We start from the raw sequence: 23,882 nt of genomic DNA, 5'->3' as shown, positions 1-23,882 counted from the left end.
GATCACCAGACTGTGGGGAGAAGGTAGATAATAATGATATACTTTGTTGATGAAGTATCTTGAAGCTTTTCTTGGACCAAGAGGTTGACCCATGCACGCAAAAGCACTGAGTACTTTAAAATAAGCCTTGAATAAACCTTATCCTATTTCTGAGTATGTTCTTTTGGCTCCAAAGTTAGTCTGTTTCTCAAAGCGAATATTAAGTTTTGTAACTTTTGTGTGGCAGTAGAGAAACTTCAATTAAAATTTAATTTTTGTTATTTTAATGATATACCACTATCTTAGCATAAGGCCCAGGGTTTGCTCTCCATCCAAGTAAAACAGGTACAAAAAATCAAAATAAAAATATTGAAATAAAGGCAATTTTTTTTTGTTTTTTTTTTCTTGCTTAGTTTTCAGTGAAAGTTGTTTAGACACAAGCAAAATGCCATCACTTCCAAATATGTTTTTAGAGCTGTTCTTTTTAAGAGATTTTATTTTTGGTTATGTTAAACAATGACTGAGAAAAATCAATAATAATAAATAATTTTATGCCATTTGCTGTTTCCTATTTTAAGATATTGAATTATGATATTTATGTGGTTTAATTTTACATGATAATTTTTCATGATTTTATTCATTTAATATTGATGTATTTAAAATGGCCATAATGTTTGAAATATTTATGAGATTTCTCCCCATAAAGCACTTTTATTAGTTTCAGAATTTTTCTGAAAGTTCATTATTCATAGCCTATTTTGATTCATTTAAATTATGTCCAATATTCAAAACATAGGGCAGAAGAGTAAAAATAGTTGTTAAGCTTGCCCCCGCTTTTGAAGAACGTAGTAATCACAGATATGTTTGTTTTCTTTATAAGAATATGTTAATTGTACACAATAAGATGTTTTACTATGACTCTGTCTCCTGCAGGTAATACACTTTTATGGCTCCCCCCCTTCTCAATTCATCTTTCCATTGAATCCATTTTTCCCCTTTTTTGACATAGTTTCCAAGAAAGAATAATTTTAAAAATCAAGCTGGTATGTAGGTAGGAATTACCTAGCACATATGACATTGTGGATTTCATTAACCTGTACTATACAAATAATGTACAACAAAAAACTTAAAAAGAGAGAGAGAGAGAGAGAGAGAGAGAGAGAGAGAGAGAGAGACCATCAAAGCACAGAGAAAGAGCACAGTGACAGCTTCATGTATAAACAAAATCTTTTAAAATTACGTTTTAAAGACGATGTTTTATTATGTTTAGTACTGGCTTGCCTGAAACCTGCTGTGTAGCTTCTTAGGTTACATTTTGAACCTTTGAACTTCCTGTCTTAGCCTTCTGTCATGAGAACTATGCCTTGCTGAACAAAAATTTTTGATGAGAAAGAAACATTTTTAATAGAAATAGCACATATAGCACTTATAGTACTCATTAAATATAATAGAAAAGAATAAGTCTGAGATGATATTAGGTAAGGCTTGTGATGGTGTTGCTGTCACAGGAACAACAGTTTAATAATAGCCCAAGTGAATGGACCCGATTGAGCAACATAGCTTTTATATTTTTAGACAAGAAGTTGTGAAGAGAAGAAACATGAAGATGAAGAGATTTAAAGTTTTTAAAACTAAGAAAAATTATTAAGAATTTAACCAACCCATATTAATTCTCTTTTTGGTAGGACATCAAGAAAGACCGGTAGCTTTCTACAGTAACACCATACATTCTGCACATTTCCACATAGGAAATCTCTCCTCAACCGAGTGCTGGGCAGTCCTTTCTCCTGGACTGAAGCAGCAGCAGCAGCAGCAGCAGCAGCAGCAGCAGCAGCAGCAGCAGCAGCAGCAGCAGCAATAACTCTGAATCCAGGTCACAGATTTTGATGTCAAATCAATATGTGTAAGTCTGAGCCCCATGCATATCAGCTTATGTACCACATGCATAGATTACGTTTGTTGACATTAAAGACAACAGGGCAACATGTGCAGATAAAATGTTAGTCCTAGGAGAGGATGGCAGATGAAACTTCACAGATAACTGTCAATGTTAAAGCAAAAGGCTTTTTACATGGCTACCATTAAGTTCTACATGAATTTTTAATCTCATCAACAACAATTTCATCTTACCACACAACTACCTTCTCTTTCTTTTCATCCTCCTTTTCTTCCTTTTTTTTTTTTTGCTTCTCCCCTCAAAAAGAGAGTCTCTATCTCTAAGGCCTCTTTTTGTAGCTAATACTGGCTTCAAACTCAAGAACCCTTGGTTCCCCTTCCAGTGCTATAATTACATGCTTGCACCCCATTCTCAGGTCCTTTCTTAACGAGCTGTGCAATGGCTGAAGAGAGAACTGAGAATGGAGAACAGTAACTACAATACTGATTCCTATTGGTTTCCATTTCAGTGGAAAGATCTATTTCCTCACTCTTCTGTACACATATTGTAAAAGGCGTATATTCCCTGATGCCCTAGCCACATTGACCTGTGACTGACTTTGATACCTTTTAGCACATTGACTTTGGAGTGGGCAAATTCCATGATGATCTAAACATTCTGGATAATTTTCTTTTTCTTTTAGTTTTGATCAGAAAGACTTATGTGACATTTGTTGACAGCCTATTGAAGGTGTAGATTCCTTACTATGTAGGCCCACCTGTCATGCACAACAACAGTAGTGCCTGCCACATACTAGGTCATCCTGGAGTCAGAATAAGGCCACAAAGATTCTCTCCTTTCTTTGATCAAACATAGATGCTGTGTATAAGCGTTTCATACATTATTAATTCTTCTTCTTTTGCAATACAAGATGTTCTGTTCTGTTTCTCACTGTGTAAAGATTGTGTCTTGGTCCCTATTTATGTCCAATGTTGCCCATTGTTAAGATTTCTCAGCTCACTGTACAAATGAACCTATTATTTTCCATGTTGTCCTTGAGGATGTGTTTGCTTCTTGTCATGGAGTTTCACTAATGATCTTGATAAATTGCTCTACAGGGATTATTAAAGATAATGTGCCACAGATCCCATGGCCTCCTTAAGTTTGTTTCTCTAATAGGGTATGTAATTTTTGTCATGAGATACATAGAATGTTCAATTAAATTTACATTTCTTTTAAACATTTCTTTATTTTATTTTTAAAATTATTTGTTTTTAGTTTTTAAGGTTATAATTTTATTATCTTTTTCTTCTCTACCCTGCATTCAAACTTTTACCTATACCCCTTCTTGCCATTTTTTAAATTTGTGGCTTCATTTTTCATTAATTATTGTTACACACATGCACGTACAGTCCTAACTACAGAAACACAACCCAGCCATTTGGTTTTGGATAACTCATTGGTATACTCTTCCCAGAAAAGACTGTTTCTCTCACTTAGTATCTCTTAGTTGCCTGCACTTTTATGCTATCAGAAAGTACCATGAAATTTCCTAAGGAAGCAACCACCAGCAGTCCTACACAGGCTGATTACTATAAATCTCAACATCTACCAATGTGGCAAAATAATCTAAGGATGCAGCAGTGGCACATACACCTTGTTGGTAACTAATAGCTCTCTAATTCTTAATAATACTAAGAGCTTAATACTTAAGTCTAATACTTAAGACTTGCTCAACAAGAGGGAAATCATACCTTGTATTTGAAACATAACCAACTATCCAGTGCTAGTGAAGTCATAGGTCTTAGAGACGAACCTGAAGCTACTACTTTCTTAAACCAGTATAATAGCTAATGGCATTCTTAATATCTGTCCCTATATACAGGAAAGTGGAGTCCTCACTCTCATCAAGGAAAGTCACTTTGTCATAGATGTAGACCATTACTATTCTTCTTTTAAAATAAGCTTGTTTAATTTCTGTGTTATATTTATTTATGTACTATGTATGTATGTATGTATGTATGTATGTATGTATTTATTTATTTAATATATCTGTCTATCATCTATCATCTCTCTCTCTCTATCCATCCACCAATCCACCCATCCATCAATCTATCTATCATTTATTTATTTAGTCATCTGTCTATCTATCTATCTATCTATCTATCTATCTATCTATCTATCTATCTATGTTTGTACATACGAGCATGTGCAGTGATGTGTATGTGGAAGTCAGGTGACATTTGTGGGAGTTGGTTCTCTCCTATTTTGTAGGTTCCAGGGATCAAACTCAGGATGTCAGGCTTCCCAGCAGGTGCCTTTACTCACTGAGCCACTCACTGGCTCTTACCCAGAGAGACGAGGTTAAATATGGTGGATGAGAGGTATAATTTGTGGCAGTGGTGGCTATGTAGTGAAGCCCCATCACAGGTTTGGCATCACATGTACCCCCCCATTCAGCACCACCCCAATATCCAAAAGGAAGGTCAGCTCAGATATAGGGGGAGAAGGTGAAACCCAAGCACTGCTCTCTGTGGCTGTCAGCCAAGCCTTCCCCTGCCAAAGTGGACGTGATGCCAACACAGGTCTCAGGAAAGACTAAACCATCAGATAAGAAAGTACAAACAAAAGGAAAGGAGAGCGATGGGCAAACAGGTTGAAGTGGCTGACTAGTAAACTACAGATCTGCCTTCAGACAATGGAGGACAGAAAACCAGAGGCCATCCTCTGAAGGAGAAGAGAAAGAAGTCATGGCTGACTAGCTATCCATCATGTCTGTCTGTGGTCCCTACCTTCCTTCTGTGCATACCAGAGGAATATATGCTTTTCAACTATTTTCTAAATGTGGGAGTGGGAGAAAATTCTACCTCATCTATTTCTTAAAATGTAAATGTTTTTTGAAGAGTTAAAACATTTGCTTTTTTTTTTTTCCTTTGTACAACCAGAAAATACCAGGATACTGAATCAGGAGTGGCTGTGACTGGCTTGGGGGTCATTGTAACATTCCACAGAAAGGGTTAGTTTTTTTATCCTACAATACTACAATACAGAGCACACTAAATGGCGATTTGGAGTCTTCATGAATTTGTGTCTGGAATATTTTCAGTTTACTGCTTCCTCAAATACCCACACACTGTTGTCCTTGCCCTGTCAGAACTGTAATGTCTTTGGTCATGGCAGTCCATTTTCCTAACAATGTGGCAATGTGTTGTAAAAGATGGAAAACTTGAGTATGTACTTTATGTGGCACAAAATTGTGAGTCAGTAAAATTGAGGATTCTAAGTGTTTGACTGTCATGTGAGAACTTAAGGGAAACTTCTCACGCTTGAGGATGGAGCATCCCTGGAATACATTCAAAGAGAGAGAACACATGGCTCTTCAACGAACACAATGTGTGATTCTTCAGAGTTAAGAAGGAAAATGTCTGTACTCTGTCCTCAGCCAATAAAATCTCAGTTGTAAATGAGAAAAAAAGGAATAAGTACAATTTGTAATTTTTAATATAAAACTTGGGATTAAGAGAATATTATCCCCAAATGACCGTGCAATTAAGAGAGTGTTGTATGTGTGTGCTCATATGTGTGTGCTCAATAAGTATGCAATTGATTTCTTCTATCAGAGAATGTTCAATATATATCATAGAGGAAGAATATATCTATATCTATCTATCTATCTATCTATTTATATATATATATATATACATAAATAGACATATTGCTTGAGCATATGTTAACACTATGCAAGTATTCAGTAAGGCCACAAATATTCACAAAGATTTGTTATTGAGCATTTGTCACCAATGAGATGAACTTTAGTCTGAGTTCTTAAGGACTGTGAATGATGAGTCTCTTCCTCTGTTTCAATGTGGGTTAGCATATACTTAAATAAATCAATCCTTTATTGGTATTATACTTAAGCTATAAGCAACCCATTTGCAATGTATCAGTATAACCACAGAAAACAGTATGGAAATTCTTCAAAAAACTAAAACTAGAACTACTATATGATCCAGCATATATATATATATATATATATATATATATATATATATATATATATATGTATATGTATATATATGTATATGTATACGTATATGTATAATCTCCAAAGGAATTAAAGCTAGTGTACAAAAGTGATATTGATGGTACTATTTATGCTATTTATGATCTAAGGTACGCAAACAGCTTATGTGCCTGTCAGTGTCAGTGGATAAACAAAAAAATATTGCACAACATGGATTTTTCTATGAAGAAGAATGAAATTTTATTACTGGCAGCAAATGGACAAAACTGGGGGATATTATATATGAGCCAAACACAGATATATTATATCTATGTATATTATTATTTCTATGTATATTATTCATATACGTAGAAACTGTACTAAGTTAAAGTGTTAGTCTGAAAGAAGAGGGATTATTACAGACTGGGAAGTATATGGGGATAAAGCAAAGATAAAAGGAGTATGGACATGATGAATTCAGAGTTGGCTCAGGCAAGATCACAGTAGATCCTATTAATCTGTATCATAAAAATAATTTTCAAATATGTTGATATAAAAAGTAATCCATGATTTCTTCAAAATTGGCTCAGTTTTGGATAGTTGTTAGCTTTAGCACTTTCTTTAAGGCATTTTTCATGTCTTTGTTTCGGAGACTATAGATGAGAGGATTTAAGAGGGGGGTCAAGGCTGAGTAAATCAGAGTAACAATCTTCTGCATTCCTGTTGGGTTCCCTGATGTTGGGCTCACATACATCACCATAAGAGTTCCGTAGAACAGAGACACCACCACTAAGTGGGATCCACATGTGGAGAAAGCTTTAGTTCGACCAGCACCAGAAGGAACTCGAAGCACAGCTCTGAGCACTAGAGTGTAGGATCCCAAGATGGAGAAGAAGGGCCCAAAGATAATCATTGAGTTGAATGTATAACAGAGAAGCTCAGTGGAAGGAGCAGGTACACAGGATAGTGCAAACAATGGTCCTGGGTCACACACAAAGTGGTCAATGATGTTAGGTCCACAGAAAGGAAGTTGGGAGATGAGGACAATTGGGACTGGATAGCAGAGGAATCCACTCACCCAACAGATACAAATCAGAAGGACACAGAACTTCCTAGTCATGACAGAGGGGTAGTGTAATGGTCGACAGATAGCCAGGTATCGATCATAAGCCATAGCTGACAAGAAGAAACACTCTGTTGTACCAAGTGAAAAAAAGAAATAGAATTGGAGGAAACAGGCAGAGAAGGAGATGGTCTTACTCTCAGAGAGGATATTGGCTAGCATGTTTGGGATGGTGGAAGAGACATACCATATCTCTAAAAAGGCAAAGTTTCCCAGGAAGATGTACATGGGTGTGTGGAGCCTCTGATCCCATCTCACAGCACAAACAATAGCTCCATTCCCCAGCAAGGTCAGGAGGTAAAGAATCAGAATTGAAGAGAAGAAGACATTTTTCATCTCCCTCTGGTTACTGAAACCCAGGAGGATAAACTCAGTCACAAAATGTATTGTATTGTTCTTGGGTCCCAAAGCTGTTAGAAAAACAGGAACAACTGAGAAATGAGTGATAATGGATATTTTTCACCCTTTTCAGACACATTGCCAGAAAATGTACCAGGTTTTATTCATTGGTTCCCCCTGATGACCCTTTGTACAACAGGAGGAACACTTTATTTTCTTGTTTACAAAGGAGAAAAAACAACATTCAGAGACTGAAAGAGTTCACTTAAAGGTATCCCCCAAATGGGTTATTTTTATATATACAAGCTCATTTGGACTTTGGTCATTTGTAATAGTAAAAATCATTGTCCTTTGTAGGAACTTTGGACACATATTTTTCATTTTGAAGCACAATTAGGTATAAATATGAATGAAAATAGTGGTAAATTGCCTTCATAGTCAGTTTTTACACAGACAACAGATAAAAACAGATAAGATTGAAACTCTGGGGTAGACTTGAGCCCTGTTACATTTCTATTTTTAGGCAAGTGGTGCACAGTAAATATTCAGGCATATTTACAATATTTTGGAAACAATTTACATAGTTTCTTTGTGATCAAATCCTTCCTGGTAGCATCTGGATTAGCTAAACAATCTAGTTGTTTCTCCCTTGAGTCTCTTCCTTCCTTCCTTCCTTCCTTCCTTCCTTCCTTCCTTCCTTCCTTCCTTTCTTCCTTCTTTCCTTCCTTCTTTCCTTTCTTTTATCATTCCATTCATTTATATCTCAAATGATATCCCACTTCCTGTTTACCCCTCCACAACCTCCCCATCCCACAACTACCCTCTCCCCCCTCCCCTTTGCCTCTATGAGGGTGCTCCCCCATCCACCCACTCTCTCTTACCCCACTGCTCCAGCATCCTCCTATGCTGGGCCATCAAACCTCCACAGGACCAAGGACATCCCCCCACCCCACTTATGTCAGACAAGGTCATCCTCTGCTACATATGTATCTGGAACCATGGATCCTTCCCTGTACACTCCTTGGTTGGTGGTCTAGTCCCTGGGAGCACTGGGTGGTTTGGGCAGAGTGCTAACTTTCTTAAAGCTCTGTTTTATATTGAGGCATACTTTGTTACTTCTATGCATGATCTTGGCACTCCCCAAGTCAATTTTATCTTTGTTGAACATACACAAAATAAGTCAGTTCTGTTTCCTGTGATGATCATGGTGAAATCTAAAATTAATTGCAGGCAGTCGTTTCTTCTCCATACAACATTTCTTCCGTGTGTCAGTTTCTCCAGCTTTCCTCTCACTTTCCTGTCACCTATTGTGTTCCATTAGTATGGCTTGACTTTTAAGGTAACTTGCTGCTGGGCAAGTCAGAGTTTATAGCAAATAAAACAATTGTCTTTATTTTTGGCATGAATTAAACCCTACTCTGTGCAGTTTGTTCCTTTACAATCTTGCTTTATTTTTATTATTTAAAAAATTAAAATATACTTATTTGTAATAATAAACATAAGGATTATCTTAGGATGTGTAGAGACTGGAAAGTTCTTTCTGCTATTGGCTGAATCAATAGTTGATATTGACTGAAAAGTTGAATATTTTGCTGACAATCTTCTGGAAGATATTGGTCTGGGCTTCCTGGGTTGCCCACCATCAATATTATATTTATTTTTCTCTTTCTCTCCATTTTAATGAGACCAGATTATTTTCTCATATAATATAATCTGATTACAGTTACCCTTTCCCTCCACTCCTCCCAATTCCTCCCCTCCCCTCCCCCTAACCAGAGCTGCCCTCTTTCTGTCTCTCATTAGAAAAGAACAAGATTCTAAGCAATGATAACCAAACATAACAAAATAAAACATATAGATACAAAAAACCCCATCACCTTGCAGTCAGACAAGGCAAATTTACAGAAGGAAAAAAGTCCAAGAGTAGGCACAAGAATCAGAGATCCACTTGTTCACACGCTGGGGAGTCTCATAAATCCTAAACTGAAGGCTTATATCTATATTCAGAGGATTTAGTGCAGACTTGTATACCCAATATTTTAAAGTGACCAATATTTTGACTTCAAAATAAAATAATTGACTGTATACAAATCATAGATACTAAGTAAGATACTCACCAAATTCCATCCTTATGTTCATCTATGTACTTTAGAGAGGTCAGTGTCGTAGTGCTCATCAAACCTGCAGCAAACTCAGCGATAGATATTATATTGTCAAGTTAAATTTGGATATTAGTAGTGGCATTTTTATAATAAAAATTCTTTTATTTTCATAGTTATTTTTGGAGATACGTCTCAAGTCGACCTCTAACTCACTATGTATATAAGGGTTACCCTGAACCCCTGATCCTCCTGCCTCCACTTTCTTAATAGATTAGAAAGATTACAGGAATGTGTAATTGTGGTCAGCTATATGCAGGGACAGGGCTTTGTGCCCCTAGGTTAACCACTAAGTGAGCTACATCTGCAGCCTTAACTTACATGATTTTTATGAAATGTACATTAATTAATTCAAGTGATTTAGTTCAATATAGTATAATCATGATGAACATACATTAAAATTTCTAAGAGAATTGTAATTCCAGACACACTTTCATACTTATTCTTGTGAGGCCACATACTGTGTCATTCTTGTCTGGAAATACAGTTACTAGGTTTGCAGTAGAAATAAAAGCTAGCATACTGAATTTAAATTGCAGCACACCAGCAACTTTTTGTTTATTCAGTCATTTAACAATGTTCATCCTGTCAGTGTGTTAAATTCTTGGAATAAGCATTAATATGAAAAATAAGGTTTTTTTCTCTTCAGATGCTTTGCTTTATGAAATCAAGGAAGAGTATGATTGTATCTGTTTACTCATGTGTACACAGTTTTTTCAGTTCTAATTCTTCAGCTGTTTGTGTGCTTGGAGCAGAAATGACATTTATTCCAGTGAAGATTAGATCAAATAAATCTGCATAGTATAAGCCACATGATGAATTTAATTTGGCATAAAATTGATCCTTTGGACTTCTCTATACAGTAGACAGTAGCATGAGACATTAATTGATTTACCCTATTCTTGGCACCAAAAAGAGAAATAGAATTACAATTCAGTGTGTGGCTTTGAAATAGACTTCATATTTCTTAATTCTTACCTTTTAATGCTTTAATTACTTTATAATGTACCAGGTTTTGTTGACATTATTTGTGCTTCAGGGGAGTTATAATTATCTATGGAATTAAAAGAAGATCAACCATAAATAAATTACAATATTACTGCATTATTTTTCTGTTGAAACCATCTCAAAAAACACACTGACCAGCAAGTTACACTTACCTCTTTGATCTTTCTGCTCATCTTTAGGGATGAACAAATGGGCGGCTGGATTGAGAAGGAAATCAAAGAACCTAGGAAATCTGTTCTGTAAAATCAATTAGGGAGCCAGACTCTCCTCTATAACCCTAGTCGCTTGTGAAAATTTAAGCAACTTGTCCAGGGAAGTGATTTAAAAAATTTAAGAGCAGAGGCTCTTCTTTTAAAAATTTATATTTTGAGGATACTCTGTGATCAAGTCTAAAGGAAAGGAGAATCTACTGAATTACTTCTTTCTCAGCGTGCGTGCACTCATTTGTCACTCCTTAGCAATGCCGACAAAGAGAAGCCCACCTCAGTTGCTTCTCCTGGAAAGTTATCTGTTAACCAAGGTATCACTATTTTACAAAACACTACAAGTCTGAGGCTATGTTTTGACAGGGATTTAATGACCTTTTTCCCAGTATCAATATATCCGAAGATCATTTTTTTTTCCCTGTAAGTTTTATGTCAGGGACTCTAATGCCTGGGGAAACACCAGTGTAAATATATTGCTGTGCCCACATTTTAAGAGTGTGTTGGGAGAAATGAAAAAATGACGGGATCCCCACAACGCCACGCTTTGAGCAGCTGACAGCCCTGAAGCTACTGAGCGTGCTGTGCATGCAGGCTTCCCAACATACCTGCTGGCACTACTGGCTCCACAAGGAAGATCTTAGAGAATCTGCTGCCGTAAGAATCTCTTTTATTTACACAGACTAAAAGCTGAGTTTTGGATGATAACGGAAACACATGGCTTCAGAGACTTATGCCCTTTGGAACTCTGAACCAAATAAAATATGTTTTTCAAGTCAGTGATTATTACGCTTTTGCAAATCTCTTCTAGATGAGGCCCATAGTTCTCCAGTGTGCTTGCTGGGAGGTACCTACTTCCTTCTCAGTGCCTCTGTTTCTGTGAGTGCATTTAATTCTCCCTATATCGCTTCATATTTTCCCAAGTGGTATCATGAGGAAATGATGAACCTGGGCACAGTGGGGAGGCTAACGAGGGAAGAGAAGAAATCCCATATGTGTATTTAAGTGTGTGAACACAAGGCCATGTGTCTTTGTGATTACTCAATTTAGCTCTTCAGAATAGACTTGTTTAATTGCTTTTTAAAAACCATTGTTTGACAAACATTTATTAGTACCCACTATATGTCCTACTACCAGGTAAACACTGACTACACATGGGTGATGAGGACAAACAAGGCACAAATTTCATGGAGATTACACTCTGTTTTGGGCTTCAAACACAAAGATCCTAAGGACTGGTAAACTTAGACCGGTATGATTTGAAGTTTTACTTTTTTTCAGTTTGTTGTACCAACATAAAAAAAAAATCCAAAGTCACTGATATATATGTTAAAGTAAATAATACTGTTGGGAAGCTAATTCAGGTGATGTTGTACTGGTCACTCGTCTCAAAAGGTATCTTTATTAGGGTTATTGCTGAGACAAAACACCATGACCAAAAAGCAAGTAGGGGAGGAAAGGGCTTATTTGGCTTATATTTTGATATTTCTGTTTATCATGAAGGAAGTCAGGACAGGAACTCAAACAGGGCAGGAACCTGGAGACAGGAGATGACACAGAAGCCATGGAGGGATGCTGCTTGCTGGCATGCTTCTTTCTTGCTCAGACCACTTTCTATAGAATCCAGGACCACCAGCCCAGGGATGACACCACCCATAATGGGCCAGGCCTTCTGATATTGATCAGTAATTAAGAAAATGCCTTAAGCTGGGCCTCATGGAGGCATTTTCTCAATTGAGGCTTCTTATTTTCTTCTGATGACTCTAGCTTGTTATATAAAACCTTAAACTAGTCAGTACAGAAAGGGAAAATGTCTTCACCCAAAATAGGACCTGTCACTGGGAAAATGGGTTAGATAGAACTGAACTGGAGTTTTTTGTGAAAACATTCACTGCTTACTGGCTTGTCTCCCATGACTTGCTTGGCCCCCTTTCTTATACAAGCCAGAACCGCTAGCCCAGAGATGGCACCTTCAATCATTAAGAAAATGCCCTACAACTAGAACCTATGGAGACAGTTTCTCAACTGAGGCCCCTCCTTTCAGGTGACTCTAGATTGTGTCGTTGACATAAGACTAACTAATGCATATTAATATTCTTATTTAATTTAGCTGTTTGAATTTTCTTGAAATTCAATTAGAAGTTTATCTATGTCCTTCCTGATTTCTTTGAATATACATGTAACCCTGAACTCTCCCAGAGGGGCTCTTGGGAGTTCAGTTCTGCTGGAGGAGAAGCCATTGCCTTCAATAGTGGAACCACCACTAACATGTTGCTCATGCTCCTATGGACATCTTTATATTTGAGCCATGTGGGGAGCCCTAGTTAAACCCAATGAGTCAGGAAACAAATACAAAAGCAGAAAGACATGAACATAAACAGGGGCTGAAAAGGATGAGGATTCATGGAGGTAGAAAGGGGATAAGAAAGTCAGTGGCTGAGTGTTACAGAATGGATTATATGTATATAAGAAGAATAAATTAAGTTTATAGGATTGGCTTGTTTCCCCAGTTATGGGACTGTTTCTCCCTTGGAGAAAACTAATGTTTAATTTGCAAGTGGTTATCATTTGCAGATAGCTTTCGGGTTAGGGATGGTTGTGTGTGTGCACTTCTGTTAGCTCTAGGACCCCATTTGGTACAGACCCATGCAGGCTCTATGCATGTTACCAAAGCTTCTGTTAGTGCATATGTGCATAAATCCTGTTGCGTCTGAAAGGCCTTGTCTCCTTGGTGTCTTGTGTCCTTTGACCTTTATACTCTTTTTGACTCTTCTTTCACATAGCTCCCTGAATCCTGAGGGGAAAGGTTTGATGGAGACATTTTATTTAGTGTTGAGTGTTTGAAATTCTTCCACTCTCTGCACATTGTCTGGTGGTGGACCTCTGTATGTGCTCCCATCTGCTGCAGGAGGAGGCTTCTCTGATGATGGCTGAGCAAGGCACCGATCTACGAGTATAGCCGATCGTCCTTAGGAGTCACTTTATTGCTACTTTGTAGGCTTAGATTTTTTAAAACCTACTTTTAATAAGGGTTTCCAAATGCTTCAATCACCATTTTAGCCCACCATCCAAAGGTAGGGGAGAAAAGGTGGTAAATAGGGCAAGGGGATGTGGACCTGTTTAGAAGTACTTCTTTGGGGACAATTCCAATCTGCATTGTTAGGATATCAGCAGTCCAGTTAAATAATATCAGGATACCAAACACAAATCAGCAGCGATGATGACACGATGCAACAGAAACAGCCAAGCATCTGCAGAATTGACACTAGTCAGTGGAGCAACCACAACCAGCCTAGATGTCAAGAGAAGTTTTCTGCCTTGCATCTCTCAATGAAGTGAAGATCAGCAAAGATGTAAGACCAGTGTTACAAGGCTAGCTATGAAAGTGCACCTCCACTATCTATTGAGTCTTATTTCTCCAAACATCTCCAAACTTTCTTCAAACTCGTCCCAAACATCATGTATTTTCCTATAGGTGTTACCTTAGCAAAACACCACATGAGTTTGCATTCCATGACACATCCAGAAACTTTCCATGTTATTACTTTTTTATGACTTTTTATTTATTTTTACTTATTAACTTTTCTTCTTTATTAAACGAATAAAATTTATTTTAAAATATACAACTCAGTATTGACATTTTTAAGTCATCAAAACAATTTATAATAGTTAAATGCCTCTTAAATATACATGATATCTTCTGAACCTAAAAGTAATATGCACTCAACCAGTTTCTAAAATCTATTTGGAATATTAAACATGATAGAATTAGAGAAAACATCTCTTATGAAGTCCTCTATGAAAGGAAATTGTGACAAGTTTCTGATTAGACAGAAACCATTCCATCTCCAAGGAAGAATACACAGCGTAACTGTGACTTCATGGAATGAATTGAGTAGTGTTCCTTCTGTTTCTATTTTGTGGAATAGTTTGAAGAGTATTGGTATTAGGTCTTCTTTGAAGGTCTGATAGAATTCTGCATTAACCCCATCTGGTCCTGGGCTTGGGTTTTGTTTTGTTTTTTTTACTTTTTACTTTTAATGACTGCTTCTATTTCTTTAGGGGTTATGGAAATGTTTAGATGGTTTATCTGATCCTGATTTAACTTTGGTATTTGGTATCTGTCTAGAAAATTGTTCATTTCATCCAGATTTTCCAGTTTTGTTGAATATAGGCTTTTGTAGTAGGATCTGATAATTTTTTGAATTTCCTCAGTTTCTGTTGTTATATCTCCCTTTTCATTTCTGATTTTGTTAATTTGGATACTGTTTCTGTGCCCTCCGGTTAGTCTGGCTAAGGGTTTATCTTGTTGATTTTCTCAAAGAGCCAGCTCCTGGTTTTGTTGATTCTTGGTTGTTCTTTTTGTTTCTACTTGGTTGATTTCAGCCTGAGTTTGATTATTTCCTGCCATCTACTCCTCTTGGGTATACTTGCTTTTTTTTGTTCTAGAGCTTTCAGATATGCTGTCAAGTTGCTAGTGTATACTCTCCTCAGTTTCTTTTTGGAGACAATCAGAGCTTAGGTTTCCTCTTAGCACTGCTTTCATTGTGTCCCATCGGTTTGGGTATGTTGTGCCTTCATTTTCATTAAATTATTAAAAGTCTTTAATTTCTTTCTTTATTTCTTCCTTGACCAAGTTATCATTGAGTAGAGAGCATTATTCAGCTTCCATGTGCATGTGGGCTTTCTTTTGTTTTTGTTGTTATTTAAGAACAGCCTTAGTTTGTGGTGATCTGATAGGATGCATGGAGTTATTTCAATCTTCTTGTATCTCACTCTCTGCATATTGTCTGGCTTTGGGTCTCTGTATTTGTCCCTATGTGCTGCAGGGGGAAGCTTCTCTTATGATGGTTAATTAAGGAACTGATCTATGAATATAGCAGAATGTTACTAGGAATAATTTTATTGTTACTTTTTTTGATAAGTAGTATTTTGTTTTACCCTGGATCTCTGAGCTACCTGAACTCTGATTCTTGGACACCTAAGCAATAACAGGTATTGATTTCATCTTGTAACATGAGCCTTAAAGCAAAACAGATATTGGTTGGTTACTCCCAAAAGTTTTGTGTTACCATTGCCCTAGAATGTTTTCTACGCAAGATAGATGATAGATTAAGGATTTGTACCTGGGTTAGTGTTTACACTGCTTTTTTGGTAGCTCATAGAGCATCTTCCTTTACCAAAGACATTAGAATGTAGGGATAAAGGTTCTATATAGGCACCAGCTCAACCTCTCCATGTTCAGTGAGTTGTATAGGAAACAGAAACAGCAAGCACAGGCCAACATGGGTTTGCACCAACTCCTCTGTGTATACACTATAGCTTTTAGCTAAGCATTTTATGAGATTCCTGACTGTGAGAACAAGCAGATCTCTGACTCTTGTGCCTGTTCTTGGGACTATTTTTCTCCTGCTGGGTTGCTGTGTCCTACAGTGGTATGTTAGTTTTTGCTTCATCTTTTTACATTTTATTTTGTCATGTTTGGTTGTGATCTTTTAGAAGCCTGTTCTTTTCTAATGGGAGAAGCATAGACTTCAAACATTTTTGTGTGTGGACTTTAACTGATAAACTGGTATTTTCATAAGGGGCTGTACAGACAGTCCCCAGCTCACTCAGTTCTTTATGAGTTTCTATTTTATGATGGTGTAAAAACGATAAACAGTCAATAGAAATGGTGTCTTAATAATTTGGCCTTTCCTCGAGGCTAGAGAAAGGGACTAGGAAAAATAGGATAGGGAGAAGGAGGGAAAGTGACAAGACATTTTCTTGAGATGCACAGTTCTCTGTCAACAATACAATGTGAACATTAACAATAAATATACTACAATGTTCGGTGTAGGTAAGTTGTGGTGTTTAGCATATTGATTGTACCAAATGCATTTTCTACATAATATTTTAATCCAATAAAAATAAAAAAATGATAAAAAGACCTTAATGACCTAAGGAACCCAATCTTGCTCTATTGTGGAAGTTCAAAAGGTGTCTTTCATATATTATTAGTTTTCTGAGAGTATCTGAAAGCAGTGATGTATAAGCCTCAGAAGGAGAGTTAAGAAATAGGGTAAATGTGATTGGAAGAGAAGTGAGTACAATTGAGAGTCTCATGGGATACAATTTACATTTTGTAATAATTACTGCAATGTCTTCTGTATACCTTCAGAATAGCTTATGGCTTCCTCAATAGGCCTAGGCATGTAGCCTTTCACTTTTGTTTTTCATGTAGTTTAGGTAAACTGGGTCCCAGAGCAGGAAGAAGCATTTATAAAGGCAACATTAAGTTGTCTATATTTCTGTAGAACTATTTGTCCTCAGAAAAAGCCATTTACTGTAAAATACATAGAATATTTACAATGTAAGTGTTTATACTTTCTATGTCTCTAACATTGGTATGCATTTCTGTTATATTTATAGAAAAAGCATTTTTCCATTTGTTGTTGTTCATTCCTTTATTGCTTGTTATCATTAAGATTATTCAAGTGTTTTTATTGTCTCATTTTCTTCTATTAGTGTTTTATTATACATATTTATTTATTAGTTCTTTGAGAGGTTTCTGCAATATGTTTTGTTCATAATCACCTCTCTCTTCCAGCTCTTCCCAGATTAACCCTCTTTTCTACTCACTCAGTTTTGTATCCTTTCTTTTGAACCCGCCAAGACCAATTTGTGATACCAAAATATTCCTGGATATGTTGTCTTCCATAGGAGTAGGGTCAACTTACTTAAGAAAACTGTCTCTTCCAAGTTAACACTTTTTATTACATGATTTCCCTTTAACCCTATATACCACTGTGTTCTATTTTCCCTCCTCTGAAAAATTATTCTCACAGTAGTAATTCTACCAGTAAATAAACATGAGAAATCTTTCAATTTTCTAATGTCTTCTTCAATATCACTCTTCCCAGAGATTTGTTGTTTTCATTATAGAGGTCTTTTGCCTCTTTGGTTAGGATTTTCTTAGTTTTTTTTCTTTCATGCTACTGTAAACAAAAATGTGTTCATTATATTCTTCTCATTGTTTGTTGTTAATGAACAAAAAGCTTACTGACTTATGTAAGTGATTTATACCCTAACACCTCAAATAAATCATTCCTTGTTCCTTGAAGTGTCTATCTAATTTTTGGTATCTTTTATGTATAATACACCATTTGCAAAGAGATTACTTGACTTTCTTTTCTTTCACATTTATTTATTTATTTATTTATTTATTTATTTAATTTATTTTTTGGTTTTTCGAGACAGGGTTTCTCTGTGTAGTCTTGGCTGTCCTGGAACTCACTCTGTAGACCAGGCTAGCCTCGAACTCTCGAACTTAGAAATCCGCCTGCCTCTGCCTCCCAAGTGCTAGGATTAAAGGCGTGTACCACCACCGCCCGGCCTTATTTATTATTTTTTATTTATTACCTTACTGTGCCAGCTAGTGCTTTTAGCACTATAAGGAAGGGGATAATGGGCAGCCCTGTTTTCTTCTTGATTTCAGTGGATTTACTTTAAGTTTTTCTCCAGTTGGGATAATGTTGTCTGTGTTTTTATCATATAAAGTTATTATTATGTTGAGGTATTATCCTTCCAGTCCTGCTTTCTCTAGGACCTTTGTCAGAAAACCATGTTGGATTTATTAAAGGACTTTTTCTGTGTGCATTGAGTTGCTTTAATTCCATTTATATGATTATTGTGTTTATTTACTTATATGTGTTGAAGCATCCCCACATTTTCATGTACCTTTGTCTGGGTTGTTTATAGACATTTTATTGAGGACTTTTGCATGTATGATCATGAGATATTGAATTGTAATGTTTGTTTTGTTTTTGGTTCTGTTTAATACTGGTTGCATAGAGTAAGCTTGGAAGTGGTCCTCTTACTTATAGTTTTATGACTAATTTAGCAAGTATTGGTTGTAGACTTTTCTTTGGATGTCTGGTAGAATTATGCTGTGAATCCATCTGGACCTTGGCTTTTGTCTGAAAGGCTTTTTATTACTCTATCTCCAAATTTGTTATGGATCTGTTTAGGTTGTTGATTTATTCTTAGTTTTATTTTAGTGGTTCGGAAGAATCTAGAAATTCATCCAGTTCTTTTAGATTTTCCAACTTAATGGAGTACAAATGTTCTAAGCATTCCCTTATAATATTATTTTTTTGTGTTCATTGTACTGTTTCTTTGCTCATTTGTGATTCTGTTAATTTGAATTTCCTATTTCTTTTTGTTAGTTGGACTAATGGTTTGTTGATCTTTTGATAAAAATTATTTTATTTTATTATTTTGTGTGTATGGGTGGTTTGCCTGTGTATGTGTCTGTGCACCATGTACATGCCTCTTGCCTTTGGAGGACAGATGTTAAGGCTACCATATGAGTGTTGGGATATGCCCAAGAGTCGACTAGCTGTGTTATACATTAATTGTATTTTTAAGTTTTTGAAGAAACTATCTACTTTTCCCATAATTGCTGTGTTAATTAGAACTCCCACTAGTAAATGTATTCCTCTTTCCCCATGTATTCTCTAAGATTTGTCAGATTTAATAATAGCTATTATGATTGGAGTGGGAAAGTATCTCAAAAATAGTTTTACTTTGCATTTTCCTGATGACTGGGATTTTGAATACTTTTAAAAATGTAATTGGCCATTTGTATGTTTTTATTTTTGAAATCTGTCTATTCCATTCTTTGTTTCAATGGTTGATTGTCAGTTTTATTTTCTCGGTATTGAATTTATGTAGTACTTTGTAAATTTTGGTAGTTTTCTCTTGTCTAAAGTATAGTTGATAAAGATGTTCACTAATTCTGTGTGCTTTGCTGATAGATTCCCTTGTTGCACACCAACTATTAAATTTCATGCATTCTTTTCTGTTGACACCTGGTGATAGTTTCTGTACTACTGATATTCTTCTGTTCAGAAAGTCCTTACCTACCCCAGTGTCTTGAAGATTATTTTCTATGTTTTTATCTAGAAGTTTGAGTGTTTTCAGTCTTAAAGTCTTTGATGCAGTTTGAATATTCAAACCTACTCAATACCCCCTCTCTCATTAGAAAACAGATATCTAATAAGCAGATAAACAAACAGGGAAATAAAAGTTAAAGAAAAAGTGCAAGAAGCACATGCAGACACGCAGACACACACACACACACACACACACACACACACACACACACACACGCATGGTTAACTGTATGACTCTTATTTTCATCCTTCTGCAGATTGGGTATCCTATTTGCCAGCACCATTTGTTGAACAGGCTATTTTTTCACTACTTGTTTTTTCCCTGTTTTCTAAAGAATTAGATTGCTGTAGTTTTGTTGGTTTATTTCCAGAACATCTATTTTATTACATTGGTCTACCTGCCTGTTTTTATGCCAGTATGAGGATGTTTTTTTCTCACCATTATCTCTGTAGCATAATTTGAGTTCATGTACTATGATCATTCTGGTTATGTTGTTAGTATTGTTTTGAATATTTTTATAATCTTTTGTGGCTCCATATGAATTACTGGACTTTTTTAGATCTGTGATATATAACATCAGAATTTTTAAAATTAAAAATAGATTTTTAAACACAATATATTCTTACAATTTCTTCTCCCCCAACTCTTCTTAGATCCAGTCACCTCCAAACTCACCCACATCAATACCCCCTCTCTCAGAAAACAGATATTTAATAAACCAAAATAAAACCAAAGAGAATAGGGAAAAGCATCAAACAAACAAACAAACAAACAAACAAACGGAAATAAAAGTCAAAGAAAAAAGTGTAAGAAACACATCTAGATGCAGACACACACACACATATTTTCACACAGATATCTCATAAAAACATAAAATTGGAAACCATATTATACAAATTCTGAGTTAAACAAAGAGAAAGTCCAGGCAAATAGTCATGAGACAAAAATAAAGCCCCACAAAAAAGCCATAGAGCTCGTGTGTGTGGACCATCTACTGCTGGGCATGGGGCCTGTCCTTAAGTGTGGTTTGTATACTCAGTAAGAATTATCTGTGACATTAATAACTAGTCTGATTTGTCTACACTATCTAATACGAAATGGGAACCATTACATTTTTATGAAAAAAGGGCTCCCATTCTGTGTTTAGTTGTATTTAGACCACATTTTTGTGGTATATTTTTGTTTGTGCTACAAAAATTTATATAATAATCAATATCATGATAAAATATTAACTTGTTCTTTGTGGTTGTGTTTTCACCTCTTTCATTAAACTAAGTAATCTTTCTCTTTTAACTGAAGAGGAAGAGCCTATGAGATTTGAAGCTGGCTATACTAAAATAAAAATTAGATCTATATCCCGGATTCATGATTAGAAACTACATTATGAATATTGTTACTATGATTTATAAGTATCAGCACACTAGTGTTACAATGTCATCTGAAATGAAGAGAAATTTGAATAAGATTTGTACATAAGAGAAAAAACATTCTGGTTATGGTCAATGGTGAGTAGCAAAAAGTAACTATAAAATCATAAAAAATGAAGGTATTAGAAAGAGAGTGACACAGTCAAGACTTTAGGATTTACAGTTCTAAGATAAAAGAAAGAACCACATGTGATTACCCTTGTGAACTAAATTTTCAGTGGACACTTGACAATCTCTTGGTAGAAGGAATCTTATTAATGGAGATATGGGAAAGAAAGGGAGAAACAGGAAGGAATATAATCTGAGCAGAAACCAACAGTTTTTATGAACCAGGAATCTAGAGTATTTTGAGTTGGTAGAAGTTAAAGCAAATCAGTATTTGTGAAACAAATTGTAGATAGAGAAGGACCATAGAGAAGTGAACATGAACAAATGTAATGTTCCCCTGTGTTGCCTCATCTTGGTTGTCACCTTGACTCGATCTAACATTAATTAAAATGTAAGATGCTGGGCACTCCATTGAGGGATTTTATAGACCAGATTATTTGAAGTGGGAGGATCTTTTCTAAAGCTGGGTGGTATTTTCTGGTGGAAGAAGGAATGTTTTCTTCTTCTTCTTCTTCTTCTTCTTCTTCTTCTTCTTCTTCTTCTTCTTCTTCTTCTTCTTTTCTTCTCCTTCTCCTTCTCCTTCTTCTCTCTCTCTCTCTCACTCTCTCTCTCCCTCTCTCTCCCCCCCCTCTCTCTCTCTCTCTCTCTCTCTCTCTCTCTCTCTCTCTCTCTCTCTCTCTCTGTTGGCCTTTCTGGAACGTTCATCTGTTTTATACCTGTGACATTCATTCACTAATATTAGAATCAAGTTCTTTGGGATTCAATGTGGACTGAAGACCAGCAGAACTCTAGCCTCCTGGACTGAGTAGCTACTGGATTACTGACCCTTCCAGTGTGGGCCATCAATTGACTATGTAGACCCAGTTTATCTATTCCTCTATCTATCTATCTATCTATCTATCTATCTATCTATCTATCTATCTATCACCTAATATGTATATCTATGTCTATCCAGATACTCAGTTCTGTTCCTATAGATAGTCCTGAAGTACCCTCTGAGGTACACACAGACTTCTGTGGTGTTTATACACAAAACAAGATTTCAAGAATGTTGGAAGAAGCTGGGAGTCTAAACAGATGAAAATTTAAGAGTAATGCTGCTCAGAAATATTAAATAGGATCAAAACCTTTATTTATGAGAAGCAGCAGGTCAGATATTCAAAGACCAAGAAAAAAAGCAGTGCAGTAATTCTAGATGCTTTTGATTTTGGTCAGTTATTTAAATAAAACCAGCTAAAATCTCAAAAATAAATTCAATATAAATTTAGTTGCATAAGGTCCTTTTTGTTGTCCAATTTTTAATCTTTTTTAGAATTTGCTTCAGGGCTATTTTCATATGTTTGTTCCTAAGACTATATATCACAGGATTAAGGAGTGGGGTCAAGACAGAGTAAAACAGAGTCACAATCTTCTGCATCCCAGCTTCATGCTCAGATGTTGGACTCCCATACATGACCAGCACTGAGCCATAAAATAAAGCAACCACTGCCAGATGAGACCCACAGGTTGAGAATGCCTTTCTTTTTCCAGAGGCTGAAGGAACTTTCAAGACAGCTGCTAGGACCAGAGTATAAGATCCCATGATGAAGACAAAAGGAATAATGAGAGGCAGAGGACTTAAGATAGAGAAGACCAGTTCTATTAGGGGAGATTTTTTGCAAGTCAGTGCTAGTAGAGGACCTGGATCACACAGGAAATGGTCTATAATTCTGGACCCACAGAAAGACACCTGAGAGATGATGATGATAGGAACAGGGAACCAGAGGAAACCAAGCACCCAGCAACTGATCACAAGGATGTTGCAGAGGCGCCCAGTCATGAGAGCAGGATAATGTAGAGGCCTGCAGATGGCAAGGTAGCGATCAAATGCCATGACTGCCAGGAAAAAGCATTCTGTAGACCCCAAGGAGAAGAAGAAATAGAACTGCAGGAAGCATCCAGAGAAAGAGATGACCTTGGTGACAGAGAGGAAGTTGGCCAACATGTTGGGGACTGTGGAGGTGACATACCAGATCTCCAGGAAGGAGAAGTTGGCCAGCAGGAGGTACATGGGGGTGTGGAGTTTCTGATCACAGCACACAGCACAGATGATGGAAGCATTGCCCATGAGGGTAAGGAGGTAGACAATGAAGAAAAGGACAAAGAGGACGATTTGCCCCTCCCTGGGGCAGGGGAAGCCCAGGAGGATGAAGCCAGTGATGGTGCTGGAGTTGATGGGGCTGCCGAAGGTTTTCATTTGTCTGTGCCCTGTGAAAGCACCAGAAATTATCAAATAGATAAAGCCAGTTGAAGACTCAAATTTTTATTTAATTCACAATAGAGATAACACATATATATTATTTGCCACTTACTAAATATATTGACCTGAATTGATTGTTTGCTTCCATTTTTTATTTTCCTACACTTCCACTGGTGGCACAAGAAAGTTCTTGGTCATAATTGATGAATGCTCTTCCTGTTCCTTGTCCTCTTTCTCATCTTCCTCATTTTCCTCCTTCTCCATATCCTTCTATTCTATGAAGTTAGATTTTAATATAGTTTTTAAACATGTTTGCATTTTTCTTCAAGACCTTATATATGGGTGTATAATGAATTACATGCATATATCTTCACACATAACAGGATTTGCTCCCATTTAAAAAAAAGAAATGAAATCTGCGTATCTCTTGGTGTACAGTATCTTGACACTCATGATTATTACTGACTTTAAAAACTGAAAT

General features: G+C 36.3%; 2 protein-coding genes across 2 annotated transcripts; both read right to left on the bottom strand.

The window, feature by feature from the left end:
- Positions 1–6,350: 6,350 nt before the first annotated feature.
- LOC114639758 (olfactory receptor 11H6) lies at positions 6,351–7,505 on the bottom strand. The gene has a single exon (XM_028788529.1). It carries the CDS (start codon positions 7,315–7,317, stop codon positions 6,445–6,447), a length of 873 nt encoding a protein of 290 aa, XP_028644362.1. The 5' UTR covers positions 7,318–7,505; the 3' UTR covers positions 6,351–6,444.
- A 14,916-nt stretch (positions 7,506–22,421) lies between these two features.
- LOC114639765 (olfactory receptor 11G2) lies at positions 22,422–23,425 on the bottom strand. The gene has a single exon (XM_028788536.1). It carries the CDS (start codon positions 23,396–23,398, stop codon positions 22,427–22,429), a length of 972 nt encoding a protein of 323 aa, XP_028644369.1. The 5' UTR covers positions 23,399–23,425; the 3' UTR covers positions 22,422–22,426.
- Between the last annotated feature and the right edge of the window lie 457 nt (positions 23,426–23,882).

This window comes from Grammomys surdaster, unplaced genomic scaffold, assembly GCF_004785775.1.
Source record: "Grammomys surdaster isolate TR1022 unplaced genomic scaffold, NIH_TR_1.0 125750, whole genome shotgun sequence".
Classification (NCBI taxonomy): domain Eukaryota; kingdom Metazoa; phylum Chordata; class Mammalia; order Rodentia; family Muridae; genus Grammomys; species Grammomys surdaster.
The sequence above is the reverse complement of the archived record's forward strand: the minus strand, read 5'-3'. Positions and strand labels throughout refer to the sequence as shown.

Bases quoted from the DNA above. Each gene is read 5' to 3' on its own strand.
- LOC114639765 (XM_028788536.1), bottom strand. From the start codon at position 23,398: ATGAAAACCTTCGGCAGCCCCATCAACTCCAGCACCATCACTGGCTTC.
- LOC114639758 (XM_028788529.1), bottom strand. From the start codon at position 7,317: ATGAAAAATGTCTTCTTCTCTTCAATTCTGATTCTTTACCTCCTGACC.